The 19,380-nt window shown below is 38.9% G+C and overlaps 1 protein-coding gene across 1 annotated transcript in view; it reads right to left on the bottom strand.

Annotated features, from left to right (window-relative positions):
- Positions 1-792: 792 nt before the first annotated feature.
- The window catches only part of trrap (transformation/transcription domain-associated protein), a 104,177-nt gene continuing 85,589 nt past the window's right edge, over positions 793-19,380 (bottom strand). The window contains exons 63-71 of the mRNA XM_073866823.1: positions 18,176-18,266; positions 17,877-18,076; positions 16,607-16,868; positions 8,283-8,508; positions 7,900-8,117; positions 5,931-6,115; positions 4,754-4,957; positions 3,588-3,782; positions 793-2,057 (exon numbers count right to left, since the gene is read on the bottom strand). Coding sequence (XP_073722924.1) covers positions 1,773-2,057; positions 3,588-3,782; positions 4,754-4,957; positions 5,931-6,115; positions 7,900-8,117; positions 8,283-8,508; positions 16,607-16,868; positions 17,877-18,076; positions 18,176-18,266 — 1,866 coding nt within the window. The 3' untranslated portion in view covers positions 793-1,772. The remainder of the gene's footprint in view (positions 2,058-3,587; positions 3,783-4,753; positions 4,958-5,930; positions 6,116-7,899; positions 8,118-8,282; positions 8,509-16,606; positions 16,869-17,876; positions 18,077-18,175; positions 18,267-19,380) is intronic.

Raw genomic sequence — 19,380 nt, 5'->3', positions numbered from 1 at the left:
TTGCGGTTTGTAATTTGTCTAGGATGCGAGAAAAGCGACACATTCTGGACACGGCTTGCCGTTTAATATCCACGGATTTTATCACACATCTGCAGCCGGTGTCTTATTAAATGGCATGCAAGGTCAATCTGTAAGACACAAATTCAATTAATTTGGAATACAGATTCAGATTAGTGACAGAAATGGATCAAGGTAGATATTTGTCCTGCTATCGTATTACTGACAGAAGCAATGGTGGATTGTTTGTCCTCCTAAATCTGCCAATCATGAGGGTCTCCATCAGTCGGTTTATCCACATCCTCCTCTTATCAGTCTAGACATCAACACATCTACCACATTGGGAGACAAAATACTGCAACTCTTCCATGTCAAGACAACACAGCTGTACAGCAGCTCCAGGGCTGTAAAATCCCCAAAAGGTGCACAAAAGTGGGAGTGCAATGTCTCGAAAAGATGTCAGGATTGGGTTAAAGAGAGATCAAAAGAAGCGACTGTGATGTCTAACGTACAGTCTGTGAGCCATTGGTTTATGGGACTGGAGCAAGAGCTGACACCATGCGTAACTCAACAGAAGATATACTGACCTGTTGTGATAAAAGAGCCAAAACAGGAAAAGATCTGACCTGACCCAGATAGTGTGCTTTCACTCAGGTCCTCTTCTGCCGCACTTCAGACAATCAGCCACAGACAAGGTTATTCTTTAGAAAGAGTCCTTCAATCAACCACCCGCAGACACACACAAACACATCACGCGTTGGGTGACACGTTCACAGAAAGCACAGTTACGAAAACTTTTTTTTTTTGAAAAAGAGCATTTTATTAAAACAAAATGCATATTTACATTGCAGAGGTAACTATCCATCGCTTGGCACAATGCTCTGTACCTTTACAAAATAGAGGGAAATGTATACAAAAATGATTTTAGGGGTGTCAGTGAAATACAAATGCATTAGGACACCATCCTAAAAAGGTTCAAAAACTCGGAGCTGGAACTCAGACAAAATTATTTGCTGTGGTTAACTGAGAATTAGCTCAATATAGGGCTACCCCTGCCCTGTCTTAAGGCTCACAGGTCTTTGCTTTTCCAGAGTATTTTGCAGACAAAAAATAAGTTTTGAGTAGTCCGTGACAGCATGTACGATCGTGTCTGACAGTAAACACGTGACAGTTTTAAATAGCCCAAACCTGTAGAAAAGTACAGCAATTAATAATGCTATTATTTTTACATGATGTACAAAAGATAAAACCAAAAATCCCCCCATGTAACTTTAAATAAGGACATACTGACACATAACACGTTCAACATTGCATGTAAACTCAATTTGGTGACTTGAAAACACAAAGGCTGCCATCAGAAAGAAAAAGTGGAGGTGTAAAAGTAAAGCATTATGAGAATTACATACAATTAGCTGGAATCAATGCTGTGCCCTTTCCAGTGTGGATTCTGGGATATAAGGCTGTGGAAAAAAAACTATTTTCCTAAATACCGTCTCAACAATTACAATCTCAATAAAAGCCCATCACTAAGCTCATAAACAATCTTTATTTTTTCTTTACCACGTTTAACTCTTACTGGAGAATCCTGGATTAATGGGAATAACAAAGATTAAACTCATTTTTTCCACATCATTTTATCACCTATAAATGGCTCTCCATGTTAAAACCAAGATATTTTTAAGCAGACACATTGACCCTGACATTCAAGCAGTCACTTTCACAGTATTGCTTTCCTCTGAGACGCGGGATCATCCTGATGCCCATCATACGCCTGTCTATAACCACGGGTGCCAGGCTGGGTCCATCCGGCAAAGGTTGTCCAGGCTGTTGGCCGCCGCCACCAGCGTGTTTACTTTGCTCTCTCCGCCTTCAAACTGGGCCAGGTTGTGGAGGCGGGTCATGATGGCAGTCACGGCCTTCTGGACCAGAGACACCAGCTGCTGGCTGTCCATGTTCTCTGGCTGTCCAGCTGGGGACAGAGGCATGGACGTGTCCTCCTGAGTTTTCTTATGCCAGGCGATGATCTCGTCTCGAAGGACCGCCTTCAAGATGCCATCGACCTGAGTCAGAGAGAAAAGAGGTTAGCAGGAGATCAAGAGCTCGATGAGAGTCATTCGGATAAGAAAAACCACAAACATCATTACTGGGAACCATATGGGCACGATGTGCAAGTACAAAAATGGCCAAATAATTGTCGTATTGATGATTCTTGGACTTTTTGGGTGTCTTGGATCACAGTCCTGCTGTGTAACTCCTGCTATGATGAGCCAATAGAAAATTTTAAGAAAACAACCAATAAACATCAAGCAATAGACGGTTTCATCGGACGCACGTGCGGTGATGCGATACGCGTCTGGTCCGAAATTTACTTCCGGTTTTGTTTGTTTAATGGTCTGACTGATTTCTAAACTGAACTCTTGAACAAATACCTTGTCGAAAATAACAAAAGTTTTGGTTTCCTAGGTAATCTACGTGTTGTTTATTTTGCTAGTTATATAAATAAACTACTTTAAAAGGACTTTGTTGTTATTTTTTCTTAGCAGAGTTTACCGGAAGTTACGTGTTGACCACGAAAGCCACTTGTTTATGTTGTTACTGCTGAAACCCGTCTATAGAGTTAGCTTAACATGGGTGTTAACCACAGAGTCGAAAATAACAAAAGTTTTGGTTTCCTAGGTAATCTAAATGTTGTTTATATTGGTAGTTATATAAATAAACTACTTTAAAAAGACTTTCTTGTTATTTATTCTTAGCAGAGTTTACCGGAAGTTACGTGTTGCCACAAAATCGCTTGTTTATGTTGTTACTACTGAAACATAAAAAAACATCGACTTTGGGACAAGTTACAAAATTCGTTTTTGGGGGTTTTGCCTACAAAAATGTGTCATCCCTGCAATTCTCTATTGATGTATGTGCGATATTAACTTGTCAGTATGATATGTATTATAATTAATACATAAATTTGGGCTTCTTTACATTATTGTATCACCAGATTAATGTTGATTTCGCTTCAAAGTATGTTTGCAAAAATCACTTTAAAGGTGCAGTGTGTAACTTTTAGAAGGATTTCTTGACAGAAATGCAAAATTATATACAAAACTAAATTATCAGGGGTGTGTAAAGACCTTTCGTAATGAAACGTTAAGTTTTTATTACCTTAGAATGAGCCGTTTTTATCTACATACACCGAGGGCCCCCTTACGTGGAAGTCGCCATTTTGTGCCGCCATGTTTCTACAGAAGCCCTTAACGGACAAACTTTTTTTACTAATTTGTCTCCGACGATGACATGTTTTTCCGGCAGTGAGTACTGTAGCTTCTCTATGCGTTTCAAAATTGAGGGGTGAGCAGTGGACTGAGCCGTTGGTTGCAATTCAAAACCTCACCACTAGATGGCGCTAGGATTTACACACTGCACCTTTAAACCACAATTCACTAAATCACATCTTTTGCAGATTTTGGTCTCTGCATTGGCTTTTACCCAAGTTTTACCTCACTAAGGTCACATCATACAATCTGACAAGCAACAACTGTGAAAGATATAAGTGTGGAAAATGCATCGTGTGCACTTTCATTACTGAGGGAGCATACCTTGAAGTTAGGCTGAGCAAAGCAGCGTGCCACTGCGATCATGGAAGCAGTGAGGGGACCGGAGACTCCGATGGTGGTCAAAAACTCTGAGATGTTTGGAGTGAGTCTGAACGGAACGGGCCGGTTGGCATCCAGATCACCGGTGGCATCATTAATATCAAAGCGGAAGTAAGAGACGTTGAGCTTTCCTGTGTCCTGTAGAGAGAACGCATCAGACTGGTGTTAAGAAGACAAACCAAATGGGACCTTGTCAGAAACTAAAATCTGCAGACTTCCAGCTAATGTATGACAAACATTGAGAAAATGGATATCATGTGGCGCCAAGTGGTTCGTTTCCATCCAGTGAAGTAAAGCAGATCAGATTTAGGCAGAGCTTGTTTGCTCACGTGGGACTCGATGGACTAACATCAGACAACAGCTAATCTATAGCACGCTGGAAAACTGGATAGTGTTGTAGGCATCCGACCACAGAAATGTGGGGATGTATTGATCCAACACCCACTATAGGCTAATGTCAGCATTTTGAAATATGAACAAAACTAATTCCTGTCTATTTGCCTTTTGATGCCCTTGACGTACAGACTGCAGCTGACCATACTGTTCAATGTCAGTGCTATTTCAAAGGTGACACACTTAGTGTTCCTTTCAAATATAATAACTATAAATATTAATAAATATTATAACTATAAATATTGCATGTTTTTGGTATTGGCACCAGGCTCTATGGCTTTTGTCAAGAATATCTAAATAAATACAAAAACAGAGAGAGAGAGAGAGACAATGACATATATCTGCTGTTTCTCTGTGGTAATCTCCAACTGCCTAATGAGATCTATGGAGTGGAACTGGCAACAAGGCTTACTATACTCACTTAGCTGCCTATTTCTCTGCCTGTCAGAAAGCGGCAGATTAATCAGAGGATGGGATGCCTGTTGACACTCATTTCTAATAAAAACTTTCAAATGCACTCAACGGACACGCGCTGACCTTACACCTCAAACAAGAGCATAAGTTGAAATGCAAAACAATGTTAACAGCGAGAAACTAACGCGAGAAACTAACGTAGTACTGTGAACTTTAGAATTGTCGTATGCATAAATGTTTGATGAAACTCTGAGGATGAGGTACGGGATAAGTTTCTTGAGGTTGAGGCATTTGTCAGTTACCTGTGCGATCTGCAGCATCTCCGGGTTGAGGCGGTTCAGGTGCAGCATGAACTCGGCCAGGCCAATTAGAGCGAGCTGGATAGTGAACATTTTTCGGAAGGTCCAGTAGTCCGTGGCGTTGGGGAACGTGTGCAGAGCCCATTCTTTCAACATGCTACGAGGAACCATGTTTCCCTGGACCTCCTTCAGAATGTCACGCAGAACCTAAAAACACAGACGGAAAAAATGTTCAGGGTGATCACAAATGGAGTGAAAGTCAAGAAAACATTTTTAGTTCACACTTTACCCTTTTCTGCAACTCTCTAAAGGAACAGTATGTAGGATTGTGGCCAAAACTGGTATTGCAATCACAAAACTTGTGGCTAAAACTGGTACTGCAATCACACAACTGGTGGCCAATACACAAAATGACATCATAAACATCAGTTGAGGGCTGCAACTCCACTTTTTAAATGACAATATCCTGGCCAGACCACTGTTGTCGGTGATATAAGTATTTGAAATGAAAATGATTTCTTAATGTCTAGTGAGATATCAGGGCCATTTTATGATTAATTGATATAAATTTCTTACATAGTGTTCCTTTAAGTCTTGATTTCTTTAAATCGACTAATTAAGTGTAAAACAACACCTATTGCCTATTAATTCACTTAAAAGGGTCTAAAGCTATTTCATGCATTCTGACTTATTAACACTGTTTAAGAGTTGGATTCCTAATGCTAAACATAGACAAAGTGTCAAAAAGCAGTTGGACGTGTTACAGTGTATTTCGGTGTCGAATGCACTTCACCAAAGTTTTTTTGAACATGAAAAATTCATACGTATCAATCTTGCTGTATTTCTTTTATGGGTAACTTCAGTGTAGGAAGTACAGTGGAAGTCCTTATATGGGCACTTTAACCGGAATAGTGCACGCACCAACCAAGAGCTTACAAGAAACCAACGTCACCAAAAAAGTGTATTGTTGTTTGTTTTTTTAAACTTGTTCAGCTTCCCAATGAACACAGCATTTTGGAAACAATAGCAGCAGAGTTTTGCATGTGTGTTTGTTCACCAATGGATTTCTTTGAAACTTCATCTCGGTTTTCTTTTGGTTTAGAGACTCACTCTACATTTTGTGAGTCCCCCAGCAAGGCATTCACTTCCTCCAGGATACATTTGTCTATTAATGGCATACCTGATGGCTGGCTTGAGTTCCTCTAGCCTGAACCGTGGCTAGCCTGTCATAATAGCGTGAGATGGGGTTGTCGTGCTCGATGCCTTTCTTAGCACACCGCTGCTTGTAGATCTCCACCAGAGACAATGACGATGGATTGTCCTCAACTAACCGCATCTGAGGAGAAACCGCCACCACCCTCGGGACTAGAAAGAGAACAGGTAAGGTTTAGAGATCACACAACCACTGGGAAAAGGTTGGATGACACAACCATTGGGAAATATGAACAGTAGAGCCGGACACATCTGCATTTAATTTATTGAAGCATGGTGCATAATAAAAAACAATTAAAATTATAATTCTATAAAAACAAGCATATACCCATGATAATGTGTAACCTGAATATTTACAGATTATTTATTGCTTAGCTGTTTAAAATTAACCTATTTTCTCAAGAGACACAAAAACGATGCATAACAGACTGCAACTGAACTTCAACAAGCTTGTGCCATCCTTGACCTTTGACCTGACAGTTTCATCTCTAATGTGTCTTTCAGGAGAAATACAATTTAGATCTTCCACCCTCCATCTCCACAGGGAACTCGGAGCAGAACGGCAACCTCATTTTTATTCATTCTGCTCCTGTCCCCTCTTTCCTCCTCTGTTAACACTATACAGCTTTTTTCTGCTACTTTTCACCTCAATCTCGCCTACTTCTCTCCTCTGTTCTTCATCTCCTTCAATCTCTCGGAGAATAACTAGGCTATTCAGTCTAGTTCTGAGAGTTAATGGTTGACATTCCTACTTATAAAACTAATAAATTTAAGCATTGCTCTTAATATGTGCATTGCCCTTTTATCAAATGAGCAGCTCAGATGCAAAAGCCTCTAAACGTCACCTGCTTCAAAAATAAGATAATGATATTAAAAATGAGTTACCGCCAAATCAGTATTGTATCTGGTGTGTTTTAAAATGTAAATTTTACACAAAATCTGATATCCGGCATCTTATTCCGTCATCTTTTCTCCCTTTTTTCCAAAACGCGATAAACGCCAGTCCTCCTTCTCTGCAGAATGCAATAAATCCACTTAACCAATCATAGCCCACCATTCCACGCATCAAAAACAAACAATGGCGGTGCTTTGAATACACATGGAAACCTTTTTTGATTAATGCCATTAATGTTTATTTTTTAATCAGTGTATAGCACTAGTCAACTAAATGAATATAACATGGCAAAGATGAATGCACATTTATATATTGATTCAATAGATTTATAGCATTTAAAAAAAACTTGTCATGGAGTTATTGCATTTTGAAAAAAAAAAAAAAGTTTTTATAAAAAATCTTTGAAAATCAAATTATGGATTTATAATGTTATTATAACCTAAAGATGCTATGTGAAAGTTTGTAATAGAAAATAGTGGTTTTCATTTAGTCTCTTTCTTGGTATAGAAAACAAATTTTTACCGAAATTAGTCAAAATGGATTTATTGTGTTTTGGAACCAAACTCTTCATTTGTAGTAATAGCCAACAATACATTGTATGGGTCAAAATTATATATTTTTCTTTTATGCCAAAAAACTACCAGGACCTTTCGCTACTTTTAACGCGATTTAAATATGAAGAGTTTCGTTGCAAAAAGAGATAAATCCATTTTTTAACATTTTTGTCAAAACATGTTTATTATTATCTTATCATGTTATTATTTTGTTTTATGGTGCTACTTAGCTGTATTTTTTAAGTTATGAAGGTTTAAATCAAAACAAACCAACTGCAGTCGAATTGAAATTAATTGGAATGCACAACCAAAAAAACGAGATTTCTGAACAATTAAAACAATGGTGGTTATCTCGTTTTGCAACGAAACTCTTCATATTTTAAAGGAGGTTTACGTTTACAGCATTTTATTTCACTGATCAAACGGACAGTTCTTGAAATACTAATATAAAAAAACCATATGAGGGTCATCTGTAGCAGTCACGTTACCTGTGAAGAAGAGGTGTCTCTTGGTGGTCTCCTTCCTCTTTTCCAGACAAGGGTTGAGCAGTCGCAGAAGCTGCAGCACACGTTCCTCTCTGCGGGACTCGGTGAGACACGCGTCATTCATCACTAGGTACGGATAGATCTTTCCGTTGTGCCCTCGGATGTACAGACGACGAGCAGCTGTGTTGTGCTTTTGAACAATCTCCACCCTGGGCATGAACCTTAGGAGGGTTGTGAGAATGATGGGTAAGTGATGAAGTAATCGCTGAGAATTAAGGTCTTGGCAGGAGTCTAGCTAAGAACTCCAAAGGGAGGAAATAGTTCAATAAAAAAATCATTTTGCTATAGCCACCTACAAGTCAAAGTGCAAGCGTATCGATTGTTACCTGGCAATCTTGATGTAATAGTGTGTGGGCTTGGGCATGAGGAACTCTCCCGGGATCTCCACTTCGGCAGTTTGGGCTGAGAAGTTGCTAAGGAAACGGCACTTCTCTTCTATCAGGAAGAATTTGGGGAGCTGCTTGGTCTTGGCTTCCAGGATCTTGATCCACTTCTTCAGCTTTGAGATGAGGTTGTGCAACTTCATGGAGCCGGGAACGCTGAAGTCAAAATCTGTGTGCGGTAGTAATAACAAAATAAAGTTCACATTTTTAGAGCACGCCAAAAACTACAATTCATTATTAAAGTATAAACAAGAGTTTATCAAGTAATTAATCTAAACATTCATCAAACAAAAAAACAAAATTACAATTCAGGAATTGATTGGTTTTATATTTTTCTTATTTTGTTGTTTGTTTGATATTGATAATAGCGGTAGGTCATGAATTTACACAATAGCAAAAATCGAATATGTTAACAAATCAGATATTTGTCGCACCTGTTCACATATACGACATAATCGAGCACATTTGCATTAATAAACAGGTGTCGAAAAAGATGATAAATGTGTACAAGGTTGGCGTGGCGTGAAAAGAGAGAGACAGACAGATGCAGAGAAAAAGAGAGAGAGAGAGAGAGAGAAAGTAAGATGATGTTATCTCTGAATCAAGAAAGAGAAGGGCTGCACTTCCTCTTAGGTTTCCTTTGCGATGCGAAGGCGCTGATAACATCAAGGTTCACGAGGAGGGGAAAAAAAGGATTAACCGCTCAATGCAACTTCTAAATGACATTGCGCATTAAACTGGAAAGCATGCACAAAAGGTGCGGTCTGAATGCAAGCCACGTTCCCAATTTTTGAGACCACCTCCGGGCCAGAACGTCTTTATTAAATAGGCTAAAAGCTGCTCCACTTTTATACAGCTGTTGTGAAACATTAATAAAACCATGTAAATGTAGACTGGAAAAGAAGTTGACATTTAATTTTATTTTAAGAGACTTTAATTCAAAAGCAACTTGCATTCAGCTGCCACTCATGTCAAAGTAAAGCCAGTGAGATGTGGCCGCCACAGATAATGACAAGCCACTTAAAAGAAAACACGCTGATCGCATGACACCATTAATAATGTCAATGTCCCATGAGACATTTTGATTCGCAGCGAGCTGCCATAAGCAACCCATTTTCACGCCCCTGAATCAAACAATGTCTTATAGAATCAGACACACTCTGTAAACTTAGCTTCTTCTTCACTTTCTGAACAGACTGTTTAGGTGCTTAATGACCAGTGAGCATATGAAAAAGATTCGACTTGTATTTCACAGCTATGCACAGCGGTCGACTTGCTGTAATCAATTTAGAAAAGAATGAACAGTCCGTCCCCCGGAGCGGCTGGGCCCTGAAGCGAGGAGTTTGTCAGATAGCGCCTCCTGGGCAGCGCAGGTTCTCGTCTGATAAATGTAGCGCCTCATCATAGTTTTCGTGTGAGTGTGGGGGATGGAGTGTGATTTTAGCGCTCTGTTTCTACCCATCTCACTGACCCGGGATCAGCTTAGCTCATGGGGGATTTAAGCTCCCCACTGCCGCGAAAAACAAAGTCGCTGCTCTCTGACCTGTGAATAAGATACAGCGAAGGCGGACGTTTCCTGCACCTAATAACGCTGGGACGCGGAGGTGGCCGAGCACTAAAAATACAGGCCCTCGACGGCTGTGTGCCGGTGCCGCTGCGCACCTGTCTCCTGTGAATTCTCTGCTTTAAATTCCATCACTGAAACGCCCGAGTGAACACACAGCACAGCACGACGGGAGCGCCGAACGGTCCCAGCCCTGCACACACATGCACCTGCTTTACAGCAATGCAGACAACGTTTAAGAACACCACAACCATGCTACAGTAAAATAACGTTTCGTATTTAAGATGCAAAATGTGATTCATGTATGCATCATTTGTTGCAACAGCATAGCTTTAAATGCGTAAAATCATGGGATCCCAGAGCGCACACATACTGAAAAAATATGCATAAATGTAACCCTGTGTGTGAAAACCAGGGATGGGCATTTTCCAGTATTATTATATTCACATTTTTAGTGTTTAAAAATTTAATTTGATTATTTGTTTTTTTTAAATGACATTTATTAAGTCAATTTTTATGTATTTTTTATTTTGTCACAATTTCACAAAAGGCTTATAATTAGAAAATATCCACAACACTCTAAACTTATATTCTGTACATTTGTGTATTTACGTTTCAAAATATTTTTTTTAAATTGGAGCGAACGAGAGAAAACAGGCTACATAGACTGTACAGTCGGCATATGATATATCTTTCTTTTTCAAGAAAAACAATCGTATTAAAATCAGACAACCTGGCAATTATCAAACTTAGAAATTTAAATTACCAAAACAATTAGAAATACATACACATGAAATTTTTCATGTATATTTTACATTAAAGTCTGTAAAAGACAGTACAGATGAAGTAAAAAAGCATTAAATGAGCATACTAAAGTATTATGCCTAAACCCAGCGGTGACGCATTTAAAAAAAAACATTCGAATAGCATTTTTCTTTTCAAATAATTACAGCTAATCGAATATTTGACTTGTCGTGCATCACTACACTCTTTCTATGGTTTCACACCAGACGCGAGTTCAACGATTTGCGCGAGTAGATTACATACAAAGTCAAGGCAAAGACGCGATCAGACGCATCCTCGCGTAGGGCGATGCGAATGACGCTATAAGGGCGACGCATTTGCCGCGAAAACACACGCTATTCACCTCAACCGTGTCTTCACCCAAGTTGAAAATATTCAACTCGAGCAAAAAATTCGCATGACACAAAGTTAAATTCCGCAAGTAATCTAGAGCGAGTATTGCGATGCCCCGCGTTTGATGTGTACATAGCATTAAAACGGATGTGTTAAAAATCAAGGGATGTGTTAAAAATCAACACAAAATGACACATAATGGGCTCTATCATACACCCGGCGCGATGCGGCACAATGCAGCACAATGCGCCACGCAAGTGTCTTTTGCTAGTTTCAACCCAGCGCAAATATAATTTTCACGTTTAACGCCATGTTGCTTAAATAGCAAATGCATTTGCGCCCATTTGAAAATGAGGAAAACTATTTAAGGCACCTAAAAAGATTCCGATATTTATCAACTAAAACCTGCTCTAAAGTCTGAAGTCAATGGCGCAATACTATTTTTGTTATTTAATGAGCGCGTTAGTAGCCTAATATGCGCCTATAAACAGGACGACACGCATGTTTGCTTATCACATGGATGCGCAGCAGCACATAAACGTTTTAAAATATGTAGCCTGGCAATTAATTAATTAAAACATAATTAATGTTTTTCAAAGCTCACGGCGCTGTCTGAGTGCTGAAATGGCTCTCCGCACGTTTGTAAATTCTTTATCTCCTGTTTATTACAAATAATTATTTTTACAGTACAAACCTTTTCTTGTATATTTGTAAATTCTTTTTGGAGATAACACAGATCATGTAGGCTATCCATTCATTTACAGCAATTAAAAGCCTGCTAATTTTACTTCCATGACTGAAAGAAAACAACTTTTAAAGGTTTTAATACCAAAAAAGAACAATTTCAATACAAATGAAAAAAACCTGGTCTTCTTCCTCCGCTTAGTTTTTCAGTTTACAAATTCCGCCATCTAAATATATAAATAAAACTGCACAGGAAAAATCTTTAAGGGTCAAGTCCCAAAATTTCCATAAATATATTTATTTATTTATTTATTATAATTTTTAATAATTATAACTAGGGCTGTCAAAATAAGCGCGTTAATAACGCGTTAACGCAAATTCATTTTAACGGCACTAATTTTATTAACGCGCGATTAAGGCAACACGCAATTTCTGTTTGACCCACAGCTGGATGAATTGAGACGCAGCAAGTGACCGGCGCTGCCTGGATGAGTCGGAGCTTTCCATGAAAATAAGAACATTAAGCTCTCGTCTAGCGAATCCAATGCTCTAAATGGTAATTAAACATCTAAAATGCACGTTTTCTGCACGTGCAGTTTTCTTTATCTGCACGTTTTCTGTGAGGTGTACCGTCCCAAATCCATATAAAGCAAAGATGCGTCTTCTTTCACTTTTTAGTTTCGTTTTAAAAAGCCTTCAGAAATGATAGAAAATAGACCGCAGGACTTTCTTGATGTTAAAATAATTATTAAGAGAGATAAAGTTCGGGATCTGATTGATGTTAAAAGAGTTATTAAGAGTGACAAGGCTCAAAAGCGATGTCTGACGCAGACGTCTGAAGCGCATGCACACAAACGCGTGAGTGCGTGACACTTTGTGCTATTTATACGCATCTTCAGGAGACTGGGCTCGATATATATAGACATCTAACACAAAATTACAGGTTTAAAAATATCTGTTTTGACAAGAATTCACGCAGGTATGACCTATAATCTGTTATATCTGAAGTGAATGTTTGGTTAACTGTTAAGGAAAAGTATCTGTTGTGTCATTTATATTAAACCCTTGCATTATCCTAGTCTTAAAGTGGTCTGTCTCAATGTCAAAATTAAACAAGAAAAGAAAAACATATATGTATATTGATATTGTTTTTGCTCTGCATTAACAGGTATAGTTCTGTCATGCTTTGTCAGATTCCAACAATTGGTCCAATTGTTTTGAAGTTTTTTAAAAGAGAATGTTAAGACACATTTTTTAAAATTTGCTCATCCCAACTCAATTTGCCAGCACAGGTCACAAATGATGCAGCAGCAAACAGAAATGGAGAAAGAACAAGGTCTTCTAAAGGCAAAAACATTTATAAATCTATGGCTGATGGTTCTGTTGAAAATGTAAACAGGCTGTTGTAGACATACATTTGCATATAGCATATATATTATCCAAATCCATGCTGATTAAAGCATTAAAATCTTAAAAAGTGTTACATTTAGGTAAATTTAGAACAGATAAAAATGTGCGATTCATTTGCGATTAATCGCGAGTTAACTCATGAAATCATGCGATTAACTGCGATTAAATATTTTAATCTATTGACAGCCCTAATTATAACAGATGGAGACCTTACACTTTCATTGTATACGAAAAAAGAGCAAATCGAACTGCTACGCAACTCCCACTACACAAAAAAGTAAAAAACGCCAGACAGGTTCGGAACCAGACCAGGCTGAGCAAATGACCAAAAAATAACACATGCACATGGTATGCTTATCGTTGGATTCAAGGATTCTTGACAAATGGCACTGTGTGTTTGTCTGCCCATGTGGAAGTAAACCACTGTTGAGACTAGAGTTGAGAATAAAAACCGCAAAAGAAGAGAAGGATACACAGAACAAAGGGGGGGCTATTTGCTCTGCTGGTTCCCCTCCAAAATTCATTCCTATTGGCACGTGATGCCAGGCAGGTATGCAGAGAGGGCTCTGGGCGCTGGTCATGCCTCACTGCCCAGAGACAGCTGGCACCACAACATCTGTTTTACACTTTACAACCTTACCAATCCTCTAAGGCCACAAACACACATATTCACACACACATACTAAGCCTCTGGACAGAGCTACGAATGTGTAGAGAGAGAGCACTAGTTTTAGGATTCAAGGTTTACTGGATAGGAGGAAGTGTAGGTGGATGGGGAAGGGAAGCATAAACACATTCTGCTCTCCGCACAGAGACAGCTGAGGAGGAGTTTATTTTAACACATGAGTTGGATCACACATGCTCGGTTTCTGAGAGCCAGGGGTACTGGAAGGTTACTGTTGTGCAATGTGTACAAAACTGGCCTGAGGTAAGAGCCGTGCCAACTTTCCCCTACTCGTAAGAGATTTCTAACAAATATCCTTCGTGTGGGGGTGAAGGTTTTGACATTTGGAATTTAAAGGTAAAGTTGCCGAAAAATACAGGCTTCTTTTTCAGACTTTAAATTTAATGGTTGTATTCATAGGGTTGATGTGAGTGTGTCATTTCTGCAGCACTAGGAGCACAAAACAAAACTGCAACCAGCTAGGCTGGACGTAGAAACATGGTCTCATACAATCACAAAAATTGAAAATCACTGTAAATAAAATGTACACAAATACATTATTCCTCAAATAGTCAGAATTTGTTTTTCTTTAGAAGCTGATTTTGGTGAGCATGCCGTATAATTCCTTTAGAGTTAACAACACCTTGATTCACGTGCAGCACTGCCTATAGTCATTTTTCCATTAAATCTAATCACATGGTTCACAGAAGCAATTATTCTTAGAGCCGGTTTGGTAGAGAGGCCTGTGGTTAACTCGGCGCAGGAGTGCTTATACAATACAGAGACAAGAGCAAGAGCGTAAGTAATGTGTGCAAGGGAGACGTGAAGCTTTAAGTGATGCTTATCTGGATTTTTATGAGACAGGGTTAAGGATAACATTATTTAGTTATTCCAAGGAAAAGTTTAACCAAATATGAATAATCTCTCGTAATTTACTCATCCGTATACACCATCCAGGATGTATATGACTTACATTTGTATATAAATTACATTTGTGTTATATAAGACTCATATCGGCCACATTGCTTTCTCAAAAAAAGTACATGTTGCGTATAAATGGAAACGTATAGATCAGCGTATCAAGTTCAAATATGTAAGCACATCAATAATGTTAAATCTCATTGGCTCTTGCATGTCTTGTGATGAAACACGCAAATGAAAATTTTATACAATTTTTTGTGTTTAACTGAAGATAGACATATACATCTGGGATGGCATGAGGATGAGTAAATGATACCATTTTCATTTTTGAATAAACTATTTCTACACTAAATATATATAAATATTATTATATAATATAAATATGAATATTTTAAATATTTTATATAATATATAAATTTAGTTAAGGGTATAGTATAGTTATATATAAACGTATGTTTTTATTCACTTTTTTACTTTAAATGCCGTGTGCATGATGTTTGAAAAACGCTTTGGAAAGGGAGTCGGGCCGAGTACCAAAACACACTTGTAGCCAATCAGCAGTAAGGGGTGTGTCTACTAATCAACGTCATGCCTGGGTTGCGTATGTGTGGGGCGGGTCTATCAAAAGAAGGTCCAGATTCTATTGGGGTAGGGACGTGTTTGTTTAGGTGATTTCAAATATCAACATTGGCTTTTAGAAATCATGCACCCCGCCTTTTAGTGAAATTTTTAAGGTAAAAAAACCTTTAAAACAATATGTAAATTGGTAACACATAAAATATTAAAACTTTTTCAACTAAAATTTTTCACTTAAAGTGAAAAAACACATTTTAGGTGTCACCAATTGAAGTATTTTTTAATGTTGATCCAACTTTTACTTTTTCCAGTGTATTTAAGTGTAATTATTTATTAATAATTGATTTCAGTAAATTAGTAAATTATAACCAGGGCCAGACAGAATCTGCTGACTTTTTTGCTTTTTCTCTGAAATTTTTTTGGAAAAATCTGCAGAATTCTATGGAATGATTTTAAATATTTAAAAAATTATATTAGATAATTCAAGCTATAAATATTACAAAATTGCATCTAAATAATGCAAATAATTACTTTTTAAAGGCTTGCAATGAAAATGAATACACCAAACCAATGAGTCCTCTGAATTGGACCAAACTGGACCAACATGAACCAGATAATGTGCATGTCAAGATAGAATTATAATTTGTATATAATGACATATTATTGTTTATAGTGTTATATATTATAGCAGAATAAAAAAGCTTGTGTTAAAATGTTCTCATTGTGAATTAAGCACGTATAAAGATAATTTCATAATTTTACAACGCAATATAAACTTACTATTAAACCTAACAGGAGCATTCGTCTTGTAAGCGAATTTGAAATTATGGTGTGATGCTAAGTGCAGACTGTCGCGTCACATAGACGACAGAGACAAGTAAGATCTGCTTAACTCTGCGATAAATTTTATTTAATCTCAAATTGTTCGTGCTCTCTATCATTAAAAACAATCACAGCAAAAGCAAGCGCAGGGTTTATGTACTTGTCAATGCCGCTCACAAACGCGCGAGGCTATGTATGTGTGCTTGTCGTCAATGACGGTTTGTCACAAACACGCTCAAGCGCGGTTTATGTGTGCTTGTCAATCACGGGCATTAAATCAGCGAAATTCCGCAGAAATCTGGTTCTGCCCACTGAGAATAAACTAGATCATGAAAATTGGGAATACTAAACGATTTTTCTATTCCTGTACACACTTTGTCCACAATAGAAAAGCGATTAGAGTATAGTACTAAAAAAATCAATATAACGGACATATTAAGAAAGTAATGTGGTTAGGTTGGCTTATATACTGTGAGGCAATGTTCTGACCTGTTGTGAACTGGCCCTTCATCTTCTGGAACACAGGGTCTTGAGCAGTCGCTTGAGCTCGACGGGCCAGGGACTCCGAGGCCGCGCTGGAGAACATGGTGGACACATTTGAGACGTTCTCCAGTCCCACCCCAAACGTGCTTACAAGTTTCTTCACAAAGTTAAGCGTGTGAGGGGTGATCTTAGCGTCTGATACTGCTCCGCTCTTCTCAAACGCCACAGAGTAGCATTTTGCAAGGCCCTGTTGAAGCTGACGCAAGACCTGAGAAAGTAAATGAGAGAAGTCGAGTGAGACCAGCGAAACGAGCATGAATGGTTAACTAGTCTTTATCAATTTACCATGAAGGATAACATAATTTCCACATATTCAACCCAATTTGCCATTTCAATAATACTTTAAATCCTTAAGAGCCCAGATGTTCACCAGAGAAATCAGTAAGATCCCGCCTCTACAAGTCTTCACCGCGGAGATTAGCCTGAAGAGGATCGCCAAATACTTTAGTCTGAGACTACACTTCATCAACGTCTGCACAATTAAACCCACGTTGTACTTCACCGAACACTCTCAATCCCAATTTCTTTCATCCTCCAATTCTCCTTGCTAAACTTTTCCCTGCCCTTTCCTTCCTCCTGCTGTCTACAAGCAAGCGCCCCAGAGGAGCGTGCCTGTTCTCGGTTCCTGTCCGGTCTTGACGCATCATCGCATCGGCCCTGTCACAGCAATCCAATCTTCCCGCAATCCGTCTTCTCTCCCTTCACCCATCAATCACCGCGAGCCACTTGCCAAAGCCTGATTAGCGGTGGAGCGCCAGTGTCCACCTGCACTGCAAAAGCACTTTTCAGCCTCACTGAGCCCCAATCGTTCCCCCCTGTCAGCTTTCATCTGGTCAGCCGGTCCTCTGAAAACAGCTATGTGTATGTGACTCTGCGAGCGTGCGGCGTAGGGCTTAACAACGTAAGCGAACCAGACAGAAAACGCATACACGTCATGTTTAACTTGTGCTTTGGGCTGAGGTGCCTAAGAGGTAGCCACTCGCATCTAGAATACAAAAATTGGGTTTTCACGTCTAAAAAGCAAACAAGGGAATTTTTTTTTCACACAATCCTAGAATATCTTGTTGACTGATGGTTTGAAACGGATTCACGTACACTTAAAAACAAAATGTATTTCGGCCTTAACAATTCAACGTGACATACTAGGGAAGTCAAGTTTAATATAGCACTATTAAAAAAAAAAAAAACTCTCTAACGTAAATTAGGTGCGGCTCACCTCCTCGTGCCAATTCTCCCTGAACCAGACCATCTGGTCCACGATGCCCTCCAGAGATGAGAGCAGGGTAGGATGGAGCTCACGCTGCATGTGCATGATCCGACTGCAACGCCACATTGGAGCCGTGGCTCGGATGGGACCCGGGTCGGATGCAGAGTGGGTCTGGGCCGCCGCCGAACTGGGCTGCTGCTGGCCTGAGTCTGAAGCAAGATGAATGACAACACAAGCACACATCAGAAAAGACATTTGACTTTGGTAGACTATTACATTGTTCAATATAAGTAAAACAAATCTCATACCGCTCTTGTAGCGCTCCCTCTGCTCGATTTTCAGCGTCAAGTACAGGGTTCGGATCGGAAAGTACACGGCTTGAGGGTAGACGCGTCCCACCTAAGAGAAACAGTGCCAGATTACATTTCAGACGGTCCCTGTGGACTCAGGTCAGAGTGAGAGAGGAAAATGTGGTGCTGACGTGTTTTGAAACTTGTGAGTGCAGGCTTTTGAAAATGAAACCGTAGGGGGAATGAAGTGATGGACAAACATGAAGGCCAGATTAAACCATGGCTCAATATGACACTCGCTAAAAGCTTGTCGAGCCAGAATGTATACACACACAGACACCGGGATCTGATGTGCCCCTGAGAAAGATCACACAAAGGTGGTTCAAACAGTTTAATGCTCCTGCATAAAAGCTTTGGTCTTAGTGCAAACGCGTCAGTGCCATTCCAACAATATCTTGTTTTATTGCATATATATGCCTTTTTAATATTGGCAAATGACAGCCAAATGCAAACTGGCACCATTGCTTCATTTAATTACACTTGCAACCAGGTTTGAGGGCATTACAATGTAACACCGGCTTGACCAGCGACATGAGTTTGTTTTACCAATGAGAGATGATATGTGGCACCGTTAAGCCTTCTTCAGAAAACAGGACCTTTTGTCAGTTATGATCAGTGCTGTCAAATGATTAATCACGATTATTCGCATATTTTAAAAAAGTGTTTGCATAATATATGTATGTGTGTGTGTGTGTGTGTGTGTGTGTGCTGCAGGTAAATATTATGTATATATATAAATACGCACATACATAAGTTAAGAAAAATTGTATAAGGCTTTCAAACGACTAACTGAGATTAATCACTTACAAAATAAAGGTTTGTGTTTGCATAATAAATGTGTGGGTACTATGTGTAATTATTCCGTATATATGAAGAGTTTGGTTCCAAAACGCGATAAACAGCATTTAAAAAAAATTATTTACCACCAAAATCAGTATTGTATTAGGTCAGTATTAAAAAGTAAATTCTTAATTTCACACAAAATCCGATATCTGCTATGTTATTCTATCATCTTTTCTCCCTTTTTTCCCAAAACGCAATAAACGCCAGTCCTCCTTCTCTGCAGAATGCAATAAACCCGCTCAACAAATCACAGGGCACCATTCCACGCATTGAAAACAAACAATGGCGGCGCATTGAGTACACAGAATCCTAGTTTTCCT

The sequence above is a fragment of the Misgurnus anguillicaudatus genome, chromosome 4, assembly GCF_027580225.2.
Source record: "Misgurnus anguillicaudatus chromosome 4, ASM2758022v2, whole genome shotgun sequence".
Classification (NCBI taxonomy): Eukaryota; Metazoa; Chordata; class Actinopteri; order Cypriniformes; family Cobitidae; genus Misgurnus; species Misgurnus anguillicaudatus.
Note: the sequence above shows the minus strand (reverse complement) of the source record. Positions and strands in the feature narration are given on the sequence as shown.